General features: G+C 55.6%; 1 protein-coding gene across 1 annotated transcript in view; it reads right to left on the minus strand.

The window, feature by feature from the left end:
• LOC140387119 (EF-hand calcium-binding domain-containing protein 5-like) overlaps window positions 1-16,078 on the minus strand; it is a 254,349-nt gene that overhangs the window by 92,595 nt on the left and 145,676 nt on the right. The window contains exon 10 of the mRNA XM_072470130.1: window positions 13,571-13,782. Within this exon, the coding sequence (XP_072326231.1) occupies window positions 13,571-13,782 (212 nt within the window). The remainder of the gene's footprint in view (window positions 1-13,570; window positions 13,783-16,078) is intronic.

Below are 16,078 nucleotides of genomic sequence, written 5' to 3' on the forward strand. Positions count from 1 at the left end.
TCATCAGCCGGCCCACCTGCGATGCTCCGCCCCTGATGGCCCAAGTTCCTGACGGCGCGGGCCGCGCGTGGTCCCAGCGGTCAGGAACCTGGTGTGCTGGATGCGGACAGTGTCCAGTGTGGCCACACTTGTCTGGGATCCATGCCGCTGGCCGGGGAGCTGCTGCTAGGGCTGGGGGAGTGGGGGGTGGCCAGGGGGTGGGCTGTGGGGTCTGGGTAGGCGGGTTTGGGGGCGCGCGGCTGTTGCAGCTCGTCAGACCTCTGCATATGCGGCCCGGGAACTAGTGATTCTCCGGCCATTTCCACATGATTCACGGGTGTTCCAAGCGTGGCCGGTGATAGCCCCTCACCGGTATCAGAATCGGTGAGGGGTTCGCGCCGACATTTCCCTTGTGAATCACCGGCGGATTCTCCGTTGACGCCAGCACTTCGCCTCAGGAACGGAGAATTCCGCCTTATGTTTCTCATCATTAATTTACACTTGGCTAGAAAGTGATAAATGAAACACAACAAACGTAGTATTGTTAAAATTCAGCAATATTATGGCTTTTCATTTTTTCTTAATCTGTTGAGCTGTTTTGGGACATGCTTGAAGATCAAATATAGAAAATGTAAGCGTTATGCAGCGATGCACCTCCTAGGAAAGCCAAATCTATGGACACCGCATGCTGCCGGCTCTGACATAGGCCAGGAAAAGCATTGCTCAAAAATGTGCAGATCCGTAACCGGGTCAAATATTTCTTCTCCAGGGCAGCACGGTGGCACAGTGGTTAGCACAGCTGCCTCACGCCGCTGAGGCCCCAGGTTCGCTCCCAGCTCTGGGTCACTGTCCGTGTGGAGTTTGCATATTCTCCCTGTGTTTGCGTGGGTTTCGCCCCCACAACCCAAAGGTGTGCAGGGTAGGTGGACTGGCTACGCTAAATTGCCCATTAATTGGAAAAAATGAATTGGGTCGTCTGAAAATTAAAAAAATATATTTCTTCTTCCATAATAATCATCACATTTTGCAAAAATAATTAATTTAAATCCAAGCCCACGCTTACAGCCGATACAACTGAACATTGGAGATAAAGTGACTGGAGGATGGAGGGATGGGTGGGCTACATGTAACTCAGCAGGTTTTTAAAAAAATGAGTTGTAACAGAGCACACCTAAAGTCTTCAAAATAATTTATAAAAATTCAAATGTGGACACACTACCATGTTTCTAAAAATGAAGCCTTTCCAGCAGCCTCTGGTACTGTTAACATTGATTTTAATGGACCACACTATGCTCCACTGGCTGTCGTTATGCAGCTTTAGCATTCTGAAGGCTTTCTTCTGGATCAATGCAATCTGTTATATAACCACAGCACAGCTGCACATCCTTTAGTAATGTCATGGCTTGCAAAGTTTTCTACCACCAATGAGCATCAAGATGAAGTAAGCATGATCATTTCACTGTCCTGAAGTCTCCAGGAATTGAAGATTAATCTTCAGGCAAACCTGAAGATAAGCAAGAAGGAATATCATGGGATAGTAAGGAATTTGCATCTTTATATTTTTCCCTTTACCCGTTTTATTTACTCTTGATAAAAACATTGGAAATGTGGGGCATCATTCTCCGACCCCCCAGCAGGTCGGAGAATGGCCGTTGGCCGCCGTGAATCCCGCCCCCGCCGGTTGCCGAAGTCTCCGGCACCGGAGATTGGGCGGGGGCGGGAATCGGGCCACGCCGGTTGGCGGGCCCCCCCCGCTCGATTCTCCGGTCCGGATGGGCCGAAGTCCCGCCGATAAATTGCCTGTCCCGCCGGAGTAAATTAGAGTACCTATTTACCGGCGGGACAAGGCGGCGTGGGCGGGCTCCGGGGTCCTGGGGGGGGCGCGGGGTGATCTGATCCCGGGGGGTGCCCCCACGGTGGCCTGGCCCGCGATCGGGGCCCACCGATCCGCGGGCGGGCCTGTGCCGTGGGGGCACTCTTTCCCTCCCGCCTCCGCAACGGTCTCCACCATGGCGGAGGCGGAAGAGACTCTCCCCACTGCGCATGCGCGGGAAACTGTCTGGCCACTGACGCTCCCGCGCATGCGCCGCCCCGACATGTCATTTCCGCGCCAGCTGGCGGGGCAACAAAGGCCGTTTCCGCCAGCTGGCGGGGCGTAAATCCCTCCGGCGCCGGCCTAGCCCATCAATGTTGGGGCTCGGCCCCCAAAGATGCGGAGCATTCCGCACCTTTGGGGCAGCGTGATGCTCGTCTAATTGGCGCCGTCTTGGGCGCCAGTCGGCGGACATCACGCCGTTTGGGGAGAATTTCGCCCGTGAGAAGCGGGGCGAAATTCTCCCGAAACGGCGCGATGTCTGCCGACTGGCGCCCAAAACGGTGCCAATCAGACGGGCATCGCGCCGCCCCAAAGGTGCGGAATGCTCCACATCTTTGGGGGCCGAGCCCCAACATTGAGGGGCTAGGCCGACGCCGGACGAATTTCCGCCCCGCCAGCTGGCGGAAACGGCCTTTGTTGCCCCGCCAGCTGGCGCGGAAATGACATCTCGGGGCGACGCATGCGCAGTGGAGGGAGTCTCTTCTGCCTCTGCCATGGTGGAGACCGTGGCGGAGGCGGAAGGGAAAGAGTGCCCCACGGCACAGGCCCGCTCGTGGATCGGTGGGCCCCGATCGCGGGCCAGGCCACCGTGGGGGCACCCCCCGGGGTCAGATCGCCCCGCGCCCCCCCCCAGGACTCCGGAGCCCGCCCACGCCGCCTTGTCCCGCCGTTCAAAAGGTGGTTTAATTCACGCCGGCGGGACAGGCAATTTATCGACGGGACTTCGGCCCATCCGGGCCGGAGAATCCAGCGGGGGGGCCCGCCCACCGGCGCGGCCCAATTCCCGCCCCGCCGAATGTCCGGTGCCGGAGACTTCGGCAACCGGCGGGGGCGGGATTCACGGCGGCCAACGGCCATTCTCCGACCCGCTGGGGGGTCGGAGAATGACGCCCAAGGTGAGAAAAGAAAAAACAAACCATCATGGTAACCAAGGACAGCACGGTGGAGCAGTGGTTAGCACTGCTGCCTCACGGTGCCGAGGTCCCAAACAAATCATCTGTTCATTTCCCAATCGATGTGGGAAAGCAATGCGCTGTGAGGATGGATGTGGTGGGTGACTCATAACGAGACCAGGTGAAGGTGATGTGCTGAAACCTCCGAGAACTAGTGTTGCCCATCCAGATCTAACTCAGCAACTTAGAATTGTGTTTCAATAACTAATCAGTTACCTAAACCATTCTCTGATGTATATAGACTACCTGGTCATATTTCGGTGCAGGCACCAATCAGAACGTTGCAGTTTACACAGAGCGGCAGCTAATATTGTTTTAGAAGGCTGTGACATGCAACTTAATTTACAGGTTCTGATGATAGCTGAGAAGAAACGGTTTTATTTAGATTTTCTTTCGTGTTGGAGCCATAAATGATCTGTCCCATGGTAATGAAAGATACGATGGGTGCGATTCAACAGCCTCTTCCTGCCTGATTTGGTGTCAGGGCGAAGCCGTTGAATCTCATGAAGCCATTTGGCTTATTTAAATATCCGTTCACCGGATTCACCCAGTGCCTGGGACTCAATCGTTGTGCCTGGGAGACCTCGCTAGGGTGCCATTTAGTACTGGTCCCCATAACCGTGGACCAGCCTTAACGGCAGCTTGGGGGATCTCCCAATCCAGTGGACACAATCAGGGACAGGGCAGGTCGGCGCCCTGGCACTCTCTCTGCCACTGGGACACCATGGTTCTGCCAGCCCAGCACCCTGGCAGTCCCACTCCAGGGTGCCCAGGTGGCACTGCCAGGCTGGCAGGGGCACTGCCAGGGTGTCTTGCTGGTAGTGCCAGGGTGCCAGGTTGGCACTGACAGGGATCGGGCCGGGGAGGGCCTTGCCAGGTAGAGTGGGGTGGGGGGGTTCTTGGGAGTCTCCCTAGGGTGGAGGGTAATGGGGGGCCAAAAAGGTGGGGGCTGAAAATGGGGAGGGAGATCGGGACAACCTTCTCAAATGGCATCCCAATCTGCACGGAGCCTTAAGTTCATCAGCAGGAAAACCCTCTAAGTGCGGCTTCGGCGGAGAGAATCTCACGAGGTCAAAAGAAATGACAAAGTGCAGCGTCGAGAAATACCCCACTAAACGCACCATTCAGCGGTCTTTAACTCAAGCCCACTGAATTGCACCCTATGGTACTGAAATAATTTCATCGTGGTATATGAGGCAGGATTCTCCGATTCTGCGACTAAATGCCGACGCCAGCGTGGGACCAGTGGCGTTTCGTCACCAGCAAATTGGTGCTAACCCTTCACCGATTCTGGTACCGGTGAAGGGTTAGCACCGGCGGCAAGTGAAACACCCGAGGATCGCGGTGAAAATGTCTGGGTCCCAGTCCGCACCCGCGCACAGCTGACGATCTGCACCGGTCGTGCCATACAACATGGTGCCGGCCATGCACGAAACCTAACCCGCCAACCGCGAACCCACAGCCCACCCCCTGGCCAGCGCCTGGCCACCCATCTCCAGTCCCCCTAGCCCGAGGAGGTACCCCCGGCCAGCGGCACAGAGCCCAGCTGAGTGTGGTGGCGCTGGACACAGTCTTCAGCCGGCACACCGGCTGAGACCACACATGTCCCGTGCCATCGGGAACTCTGCCCTTGGGGGGGGGGGGGGGTGGAGCATCACGGGTGGGCCGGCCGATGTGGCACTAACAGCCTTGCGACTGGGCGTGGCGCGCGTCACAATGACGGTGATATAGAGAGGGCGGAGAATCAAACTCCCGCCGGTCCTGATTCTGGCGTTGGAATCCATTCTCCGCCAGATCGCCGATCACGATTTTGGCATCGGTCAAGGCAGAATCCTGCCCATGGTCTGCAGAACATCTAAAGATATTAAGAAATTAACAACCACCATGACTACAGCTCTATACACAGCCTAAAAGAATTGTGCTTTAATTGTGTAAATGCCTGATGCTTGATCAATAATTCCAGAAGCGAGATTGGATGACAATTGAAGGCTTTATTGGACTAGATGTTTCCCCCCAGCAGCGCAGGTACAGAATGCAGCTGCTAGGGAGACACAGGCTCTTATACTCCGCCTTAATGAGTGGAAGCAGCAGGCAGGCTTCACCAATGATATTGCTGTCTCAGGTACCTCCCACACCAATGGTCTTACAGCATCAACCTGGGTACTGTAATACCCCTAATACTGACTACCACATTCACCCCCTGTTAAAAAAAGAGTCCGGCGGGGGTGGTGGTCTCGCGTTATACAGAGGTAGGGGTTGAGGTTATGGTGGTACCCGGTATACATTAGTACAGTGTTTTGCCTCGTTACATGTCGTGACTATTTACAGTATTTATTTACATTCCAAAAGGGGAGGGGCCCTTTGAAGTCCATACTGAGGCGTTCAAAGCGACGGGAAGCCTTTATCAGGTGCACCTTCTCTGGCCTGTAGACGTGCAGCTTGCATTCCGCGCAGATTTGGCAGCTCCTGGTGGCAGTCCTGGCCTCCTCGATGGAGTGGGGCTGGTTGCGGGTCTTAATGAAATGGAAGAATCGAGTGACCCCCGGGTGGCAAAGGTCCTCGTGAAGGGCCTGGAGTCGGTCCATGCGTTGGCACATGTGCCGTGGGATAGGGCATCAGGAGGCTTGTTAAGCTTCCCGGGACGATACAAGATCTCATAGTTGTAGGTGGAGAGCTCTATCCTCCACCATAAGATCTTATCATTCTTTATCTTGCCCCGCTGTGCATTATCGAACATGAAAGCAACCGACCGTTGGTCAGTGAGGAGAGTGAATCTCCTGCCGGCCAGGTAATGCCTCCAGTGCCGCACATCTTCTCCTATGGCCTGGGCCTCCTTTTCAACTGAGGAATGGCGGATGGAGGGTGTGTGAGAAGAAGGCCACGGGTCTGCATGCTTGGTTGAGGGTGGCCGCCAGAGCTACGTCGGACGCGTCGCTCTCGACTTGGAAGGGAAGGGATTCATCCATCAATTGTGTGCATCGTGGCCTTTGCAATGTCCGCTTTGATGCAGCTGAAGGCCTGGCAGGCCTCTGGCGACAGGGGAAAAACCGTGGATTGAATTAGTGGGTGGGCCTTGTCCGCATAGTTGGGGACCCACTGGGCATAATATGAAAAAAAATCCCAGGTAGTCTTTCAGGGCCTTGGAGCAGTGGGGGAGGGGAAACTCCATGAGGGGGCGCATGCATTCGGGATCTGGGCCTATAACTCCATCATGCAATACGAAGCCGAGGATGGCTAGATGGTCGGTGCTGAACACGCATTTGTCCTTGTTGTAGGTTAGATTAAGGATTTTTGCGGTATGGAGGAATTTTAGGAGGTTGGTGTCGTGGTCATGCTGGTCGTGGCCGCAGATGGTGACGTTATTGAGGTACGGGAACATGGCCCGCAAGCCGTACCGGTCAACCATTCGGTCCATCTCCCGTTGGAAGACTGAGCCTCATTTGTGACACCGAAGGGAACTCTTAGGAAGTGGTAGAGACGCCCATCTGCTTCGAATGCAGTGTATTTGCGGTCGCTAGGGCGGATGGGGAGCTGGTGGTAAGCGGATTTTAGATCCACCGTGGAAAAGACCTTGTATTGTGCAATCTGATTGACCAGATCAGATATGCAGGGGAGAGGGTACACGTCGAGCTGCGTATACCTGTTGATGGACTGACTATAATCAATGACCACCCTATGCTTCTCCCCGGTCTTTACAACCACTCCTTGAGCTCTCCAGGGACTGTTGCTAGCCTCAATAATACCTTCCTTCAGTAACCGCTGAACTTCTGACCTAATGAAGGTCCGGTCCTGGGCACTGTACCGTCTGCTCCTGGTGGCGACGGGTTTGCAATCCGGGGTGAGGTTCGCAAAAAGGGAAGGCGGATCGACCTTGAGGGTCGCGAGGCTGCAGACAGTGAGGGGGGATATAGGGCCGCCGAATTTAAAAGTTAAACTCTGGAGGTTACATTGGAAATCTAACCCTAGGAACGTGGTAGCGCAGAGGTGAGGGAGGACGTAGAGGCGGAAATTTTCAAATTTCCTTCCCTGGACTGTGAGGTTCGCTACGCAGAACACTTTGATCTGTACAGAGTGAGACCCGGAGGCCAGGGAGATTTTTTGATTAACCGGGTGGATGGGAAGAGAACAGCACCTTACTGTGTTGGGGTGTATGAAGCTCTCTGTGCTCCCAGAGTCGATCAAGCAGGATGTTTTGTGCCCATTGATGAGCACGGTCGTCGTCGCAGTCGAGAGCGTTCGGGGCCGAGACTGGTCCAGGGTCACCGAGGCAAGTCGTGGCAAAAGTTGGAGGTTTTCCTCGGACGGTGTGTGGTCATCTGAATCGGGGTCCTGAGACTCCAGCCAAGATGGCGGCGCCCACTGGTCGCACATGGCTGGGGGTGTGCAAGATGGCGGCGCCCGGAGCCCGCACGTGACTCTGGACAGGAAGATGGCGGCACTTGCTGGCCGCACGTGGCTCGTGGAGAGAATTGGGGTGGCGGTCCCGGTTCGCCCCCGGAGACCGCGGTGACCGCCCGGGCCTGGCATACAGCCACAAAATGCTGCCGGGGGTGCTTGGCTTGCCCGCAAAAATAGCAGCGGGGTCCCCCGGGGTTGCCTGTTAGTCGCGCAGCACAAGCTTGTGGGGGGATGCATCGGAGTCGGCCGCGGGGAGGTTCCACTCTGCCCAAGGGGCCGCCGCGTGGTCGGGTACATAAGCGCGGGCGTTTCGGGAGGCCACATCCAGCTAGCAAGGGCCCGTGCCTCCTTGAGGCCTAGTGTCTCTTTTTCTAGCAGCCGCTGGCAGATTTGGTAGGACAGCATACCTGCAACAAATGTGTCCCGGATCAAAAATTCTGTGTGGTTGCTGGCTGAAACTTGCGGGCAGTCACAGTTCCTACCTAACACCAGGAGCGCATGGTAGAATTCCTCCAGCGATTCCCCGGGGATTTGTCGCCTCGCCGCTAGCAGATGTCGGGCGTAGACCTGCTTTACTGGCGAATATAGTGTCCTTTCAGCAGGGTCATTGCGGCCTCGAAATCGTCCGTGCCCTCGATGAGGGTGTAGATCTCGGGGCTCACCCTTGAGTAAAGAACTTGCATCTTCTGGTCCTCCGTGGGCGTAGTTGTGGCCGTCCTGAGGTATCCATTGAAGCACGCCAGCCAGTGTTTGAAGGTTGTCGCTGAGTTTGCCGCGTGGGGGCTGAGTTGCAGACACTCCGGCTTGATTCGGAGCTCCATTCTTTAAAATCTAGTCCAATAAATTGATGCTCGATCAATAACTCCAGAAGCGAGATTGGATGACAATTGAAGGCTTTATTGGACTAGATGTTTTCCCCCAGCAGCGCAGGTATAGAATGCAGCTGCTAGGGAGACACAGGCTCTTATACTCCGCCTTACTGGGCGGAACCAGCAGGCAGGCTTCCCCAATGATATTGCTGTCTCAGGTACCTCCCACACCAATGGTCTTACAGCATCAACCTGGGTACCCGTAATACCGCTAATACCGACTACCACAATGCCATAATTACTTTCTACCATACTTCCATTTACAGGATGAAACATAGTTTAACATCCCAGCCAAAAGACTAAAGGAACTCACTCAGCTGAAGCATGTAGATTCACCTGATGGTAATTGCATTGTCATTACAAAAACAGCTCCTATCTTAGGATTGTTTGAAAGTTGGCTGTTGGCATAGTGGGGCAAGGATCAGTGCTGGAGCCTCATCTATATACAATCCACGTTATCTGCTTAGTTAAGGGACTAAGTGTAATACATGCACATTTGCTGACAATACAAAGCGAGGTGGGAAAATAAACTGTGAGGAGGGCAAATAGATCCACAAGTGGATATCGATGGGTTCAAGGAGTAGACAGAAAGGTAGCAGATAGAAATGTGAGGATATTAATTTTGGCAGAAAGATGAGAAAAATGTAACATTTTTAAATGGCTCCTCCCTTACCAACAAACAACGCCCCAGAAGTCTCTCTTTACATGTGCTCAAAGTATTCAATCTATCAATGCCCTCCACTTATATATAATTAACCCTAATAATCGTTAACTTAACATTAACAGTGATTTCATTGAACACATGAAAATCTGAGAGGCTTGACAGGGTTTGGAATCTGCTTCTTCTGGCTTCAGATATGGAGGACCTTAGAATAGGGGGAGGGCAATTAGGATGGCGATGAGGAGAAATTTCTGAATTCAAAGGATTGTGAGGTTTTGGAATTCTGGGCCCCAGAGGATAAAAGACCCTATGGTGGTCTGTTATTGAATATATTCAAAGTTGCGAAAGGTAAATTTTTGAACTCTGAGGGAATTAAGGGAATAAGGAGATTGGGCAGGAGAGTGGAAGATCAGCCATGGTCTTATTGAATAGTGAAGGAGAGTAAAGAGGCTGTATGACCTATTCCTGCTCCTATTCTTCATGTTCTTAGGTTTTTCGATTTTTATAAGTTATCAGAATGAGTTTCAAACCTTTTTTCAAAATTTAAATTAATTTCGAGTTATTCAATTTCAGGTTTTTGAGTACAAATGTTACATCCAGGGCCAGAGAAAGGGCCCTCATTCCTCTCTCCCCAACCCACTGTTGCCTTTTCTTCTTTTACTCTTTTACTCTGTCCTTTCTGTGGCTCTGTTCCAATTATGGCAATCAGTGAGTTTGCCCTTCTTTCTATGTTATCTATATTCTGATGTTTATAGTCGCCAGGTATCAAATGATACCACCACAAGGTTCAATCGGCTATCAATCAAAGAGCCAAACACCAGTTAGTTAGTTCAAGGTCAAGGGTACTTTATTTACACACAATTAGTCATGCAACATAAACACCACTAGTTAACTACACCTATCGACTAAGACAACCTGGACTTAACTTCGGGCACCCGGCTTAGGTCAGAGAACAGTGGCCACTGTTCAATTCTGGATCTATCGAGTCCGAAGGAGTAACTGCTGCTCAGCTAGGCTCATCCGTCTGGTAGCGAGTGTCTGGTAGCGAGCGTTGAACTTGAACTTGCTTCTGGTGTTGCTGCAATTGGAGATGGCCATGACCGGGGTACCAGAGCCAAGAGAGGACGAACATGTGACAAACTCTTCTTCTTATACTTGGGGGTTTTCACGCTCTTTTGGGCGGTCCTTCAGTTTGGGCCCCACTAATGGGTTGATCCCTGATAACTCTGTTCAATTCCTAACCAATAGGCGGGCGGGGATCTGGATGGCTGGGTGTGTCCCAAGCGGTCACCGACCCCGTTGTTTACGCGTCCCTGAACAGGGAGTGGCGCCGAAATGTCTGGGACTGTACCAGTCGCTTGAGTTTTGTTTTGTTGAAGATGGGCCATCAAATGCTAATCAGCCCCATTAAAATGCTAATTGGTTGGAATTTCAATACCACCTGGACTTCTTGTTTGCAAATATGCATTTCAAGCTCTGAGCCTGCCTGAGTCTTGGCTTGTCCATTTTACCCGCTAGGCTTTGCGAGTTTCTCTCTACCTAGTTGTGAGTGGCCATCCCAGATGGCTACACCACCCCCCACTTTAACCCTCCCCCTCAATCATGCATGATATTTCCAATGTTGGTGTCTGCTTACAAACATCATCTGATATGTACATGCAGTTTGGGTCATGAGCACTAAAAGCAGCAACAATATAATGCAGTGTTAGTTTGTGTGCACCCTATAGGTAATCCCACCCAGACTATTAAACAAACAAGTACAGATTTCACTTTAACAGCATCATGACATACTTTTAATTTGACAAGAAAATATCCTATTCGTTAATTTTAACACTATGCAGACGATAACGTTGTTTCAGTGACTGCCTCAGCCCTCATTAATATGTTCTGCACATTGCACCATATGGGCATGGTGACAGTAAATTGATATTTAGGGAAATGATTCAATACTTGCAACCCAGATAAAATGCACATGATCTTTCCAATTTTGTAAAAGTAGAAGAAGACTTTCTCTTGTTTGTGTGCATGATATTATTCAATATAATTATTTTATACAAGGGGGAAATTGGTTTCTATTTTATTAGTAATCCCACAGGTTTGAAAGACCAATTGACTCCAGGGAAGGAAAGTGGAACAGTTGAACAACATAAGTCTTTCAAGATAAAGATAGTTTTTTGAAGAATAAAGGGATTAAGGGTTATGGTGTTTGGACGGGAAAGTGGGGCTGAGTCCACAAAAGATCAGCCATGATCTCATTGAATGGCAGAGAAGGTTTGAAGGGCCAGATGGCCTACTCCTGCTCCTAGTTCTTGGACGGGATTCTCCCTCACTCGGTGGGGCGGGCGGTCCCAGCGCTGAGGAGTGGCGTGAACCACTCTGGCGTCGGGCCGCCCAGAAGGTGCGGAATCCTCCGCACCTTCAGGGGCTAGGCTGGTGCCAGCGGGGTTGGCGCTGCGCTAACCGGTGCGGAAGGGGCTTGGCACCCCGCCAACAGGCGGCGAAGGGCCTCTGCCGGCTGGCGCGTGTTGGCGCAGGCATGGGAGCTGGCGTCATTCCAGCGCATGCGCAGGGGGGTTCGTCTCCGCAACGGCCATGGCGGAGGTCCACAGCAGCCGGTGCAGAGGGAAAGAGTGCCCCCATGGCACAGGCCCGCCATCGGATCTGTGGGCCCCGATCGCGGGCCAGGCCAACATGGAGGCACTCCCCGGGACCAGATTCCCCCGCGCCCCCCGGAGGACACTGGAGGCCGCACACAGAGCCAGGTCCCGCCGGTAAGGACCAGGTCTAATTTACGCTGACGGGACCGGCCTAAAACGGGAGGCCACGCGGGCCGGAGAATCGTTTGGGGGGGGGGGGCGCTGCTAGCGGCCATCGATCGGCGCGGCACGATTCCCGCCCCCGCCGAAACCCCGGCGCCGGAGAATTTGGCAGCCGGCAGGGGCGGGATTCACTCTGGCCCCTGGCGATTCTCCGACCCGGCGGGGGGGTCGGAGAATCCCGCCCACTATGTTCTTGGGCGAAATTCTCCAGTATCGGCGCGATGTCCGCCGACCGGCGCCAAAAAGGGCGCTAATCAGTCCGTCATCGCGCCGCCCCAAAGGTGCGGAATCCTCCGCATCTTGGGGGGCCGAGCCCTAACCTTGAGGGGATAGGCCCGCGCCGGACTGATTTCCGCCCCGCCAGCTGGCGGAAAAGGCCTTTGATGCCCCGCCAGCTGGCGGGGAAATGACATCTCCGAGCAGCCGCTCACGGCATCCCCGCGCATGCGCTGTGGAGGGAGTCTCTTCCGCCTCCGCCATGATGGAGACCGTGGCGAAGGCGGAAGGAAAAGAGTGCCCCAACGGCACAGGCCCGCCCGCGGATCGGTGGGCCCCAATCGCGGGCCAGGCCACCGTGGGGGCACCCCCTGGGGGCCAGATCGCCCCGCGCCCCCCCCAGGACCCCGGAGCCCGCCCGTGCCACCTTGTCCCGCCGGTAAGAGAGGTAGTTTAATCCACGCCGGCGGGACAGGCATTCTAGCAGCGGGACTTCGGCCCATCCGGGCCGGAGAATTGCGGGGGGAGGGGGGGGGCGCCAAACGGCGCGGCGCGATTCCCGCCCCCACCGAATCTCCAGTGCTGGAGAATTCGGCAACCGGCGGGGGCGGGATTCATGCCAGCCCCCCCGGCGATTCTCCGACCCGGCGGGGGCGGGATTCATGCCAGCCCCCGGCGATTCTCCGACCCGGCGGGGGGTCGGAGAATCTCGCCCCTTATGTTCACTTGTTAAAAAAACTTAGAGTATCCAATTATTTGTTTTCCAATTAAGGGCCAATTCGGCATGGCCAATCTACCTACTCTGTACATCTTTAGGGTTGTGGGGGTGGGACCCACGTGGACACGGGGAGAATGTGCAAACTCCACACGTACAGTGATCCGGGGCCGGGATCGAACATGGGACCTCGGCGCTGTGAGGCAGCAGTGCTAACCACTGTGCCAAGTGTGCCGCCCGTAAGTCTTCATTGTCAGTGAGAAGTGTTGGGACCCTCAGGTATATCAGTGCAGCACAACTTTTAAAAGTCAAAGACTGAATGGTGCACAATTGTATCTATGTTTTCTTGATCACCAAGTCTGATGATTCTGTTGATTGCTGCATCTCACTACGTTATATTGTCAAGATCTACTGTGCAAAACAATTTGATCACAATTTGAAAACAATTCAATACCTCAAAAAACTCAACAGCACCAAGTTAAAGCGGATTAATCCGAAAGTAGACAAAAGGACAAGATGAAAGTCAATGGAAAAGCCTCTTGAGAAGCATGTGCAGTGTAAAACAGATTACTAGCTCACTATGAAACCATTGTGCACCTCTGTCCTGGAAATCCCACAATGCCTGCTCGCAGTAAACGTTCATTAACAACGTCACTATGTTTACAAAACAATTAAATTCCCCCCAACAACCCTCCAACCCGCATTCCAACCTTCCTCCCCAACCTCCTCTTTAACCACCCCCAACCCTCGAACTTCCCCTCTAACCCTCCCCACCCACTGACCAACCTGCCCTCCAAGCTGCCCTCCAACCTTTCACACCTATGCTAACTGAAACAGAAACAAGTAGAATTCCTGTATCATTTACCTCAGTTAATCGCTGTATCTTTTCCTCTTTGGTCTCTTTATATTCAATCTGAATGAACCGTATAAGGTTTTCGACAGTTTCAGGCTTAGTGCTTGCCACAAAAGTCTCCATTAACTGGATAAACTGATGTTTGTTTAGAGAACTCTTTTCAAAAGGACTTGTAATCAGAACACCGCCACGGCTCTCGATGTCTGATATAACGTTTGCCAAATCTGTACAAAGACAAGGACAAAAGAGGCTCCATTTATCTGTAAGCATTTCAATTCCTCCTGTTTTCTAACATATGGGGCGTCATTCTCCGACCCCCCGCCGGGTCGGAGAATGGCCGTTGGCCGCCGTGAATCCCGCCCCCGCCGAAGTCTCCGAAGGGAGAAAAGTCGGCGGGGCGTTAATGGCGCCGCTGCCGCGGAGAATGTCACGGGTCTGCGCAAGGCAGCCGATTTTCGGCCTGCCGATATTCTCCCTTCCGGATGGGCCGAAGTCCCGTCGACGTGATGACCGTTCACGTCGACGTCAATCAAACCTCCTTTTCATCGGCGTGACCCGGTGCTCCAGGCTCACGCCGACCAGCGAGGAGGTGAGTGACGGCCTGGGGGGTTGGCTCTGGGCAGGAAATGGCGTGGCCGCAGACTGATTGCGTGAGGAGAGGTGTGTCTCGGCTTGTGTGTGTGTGTGTGCGGCGGGGGGGGGGGGGGGGGGGGGGGCGGAGGGGGGGGGGGTGGTTAGAGTAGGCTGGGCTCCGGGGGAGTGCCGGGAGGGGGTCCGTGCCGGGGTGGAGGTTGGGGGGGGTCCGTGCCGGGGTGGAGGTTGGGGAGGGGGTCCGTGCCGGGGTGGAGGTTGGGGAGGGGGTCCGTGCCGGGGTGGAGGTTGGGGGGGGTGTCCGTGCCGGGGTGGAGGTTGGGGGTTGGGGTCCGTGCCGGGGTGGAGGTTGGGGGGGGGGGTCCGTGCCGGGGTGGAGGTTGGGGGGGGGGTCCGTGCCGGGGTGGAGGTTGGGGGTTGGGGAGGGGGTCCGTGCCGGGGTGGAGGTTGGGGGGGGGGGGTCCGTGCCGGGGTGGAGGTTGGGGGGTGGGGGGGTCCGTGCTGGGGTGGAGGTTGGGGGTTGGGGTCCGTGCCGGGGTGGAGGTTGGGGGTTGGGGGGGTCCGTGCCGGGGTGGAGGTTGGGGAGGGGGTCCGTGCCGGGGTGGAGGTTGGGGAGGGGGTCCGTGCCGGGGTGGAGGTTGGGGGTTGGGGGGGGGTCCGTGCTGGGGTGGAGGTTGGGGAGGGGGTCCGTGCCGGGGTGGAGGTTGGGGAGGGGGTCCGTGCCGGGGTGGAGGTTGGGGAGGGGGTCCGTGCCGGGGTGGAGGTTGGGGGGGGGGTCCGTGCCGGGGTGGAGGTTGGGGGTTGGGGTCCGTGCCGGGGTGGAGGTTGGGGGGGGGGGTCCGTGCCGGGGTGGAGGTTGGGGGGGGGGTCCGTGCCGGGGTGGAGGTTGGGGGTTGGGGAGGGGGTCCGTGCCGGGGTGGAGGTTGGGGGGGGGGTCCGTGCCGGGGTGGAGGTTGGGGGTTGGGGAGGGGGTCCGTGCCGGGGTGGAGGTTGGGGGGGGGCCAATGCCGGGGTGGAGGTTGGGGGTTGGGGTCCGTGCCGGGGTGGGTGATGGGAGGGCAAATGAGTTGGTCCACCTGGCCAGGTGCCAGCCTCCAACAGTTGGACCCATGCGGTCCATGCCACCTGGCTGGGGGGAGGAGGGGATATGGGCAATGATGACATGTCGTCGTTCCCCTCCCCCCCACCAGGCCGTCATGTTTTCAGACCATCCAGCGATGTTGGCCGCCGTGGTGGCAGCCGCTCATGTCTATGTTGCCCTGGATGAGGAGGAGGAGGAGGAGGAGGAGCGTGCCAGAGAGGCGGCGCATGCTGCCGCAGAGGGGCAGGCGGCAGCCGCCCAGGCTGGAGGGACACCTGACCGACAGGACGAGGAGGGGGAGGAGGACGTCGCAGCCCCACGGCAACGGAGGCACCCGAGGGCGCCCCGTGTGTCCCGGCCCCGGCAGTCATACCAGGACCTCACGGACCGGGAATGCAGGAGGAGACTCCGGATGAGCCGGGAAACCGTGGCACACATCTGCCACCTGCTGGCACACCTGTCACCGCGTGGCACTGGCGGGGGACACCCTCTCCCCGTGTCCGTCAAGGTTACGGTGGCCCTGAACTTTTATGCAACGGGGTCATTCCAGGCACCGAGTGGGGACCTGTCCGGCATATCGCAGACATCGGTGCATCGGTGCATCCGGGCAGTGACAGATGCCCTTTATGCCATGGCGCACAGCTACATCCGCTTCCCCGTGGACCGGGCCAGCCAAGATGCCCGGGCCGTGGGCTTCTCTGCCGTTGCCGGGTTCCCCATGGTCCAGGGCGCGATCGATGGGATGCACGTCGCCGTGCGGCCACCTGCAGAGAACAGGGCCGTGTTCACTAAAAGGAAGGGGACCTATTCAATGAACGTACAGGTGGTCTGCGACAACCGCATGATGA

This window comes from Scyliorhinus torazame, chromosome 12 (assembly GCF_047496885.1).
Source record: "Scyliorhinus torazame isolate Kashiwa2021f chromosome 12, sScyTor2.1, whole genome shotgun sequence".
NCBI lineage: Eukaryota > Metazoa > Chordata > Chondrichthyes > Carcharhiniformes > Scyliorhinidae > Scyliorhinus > Scyliorhinus torazame.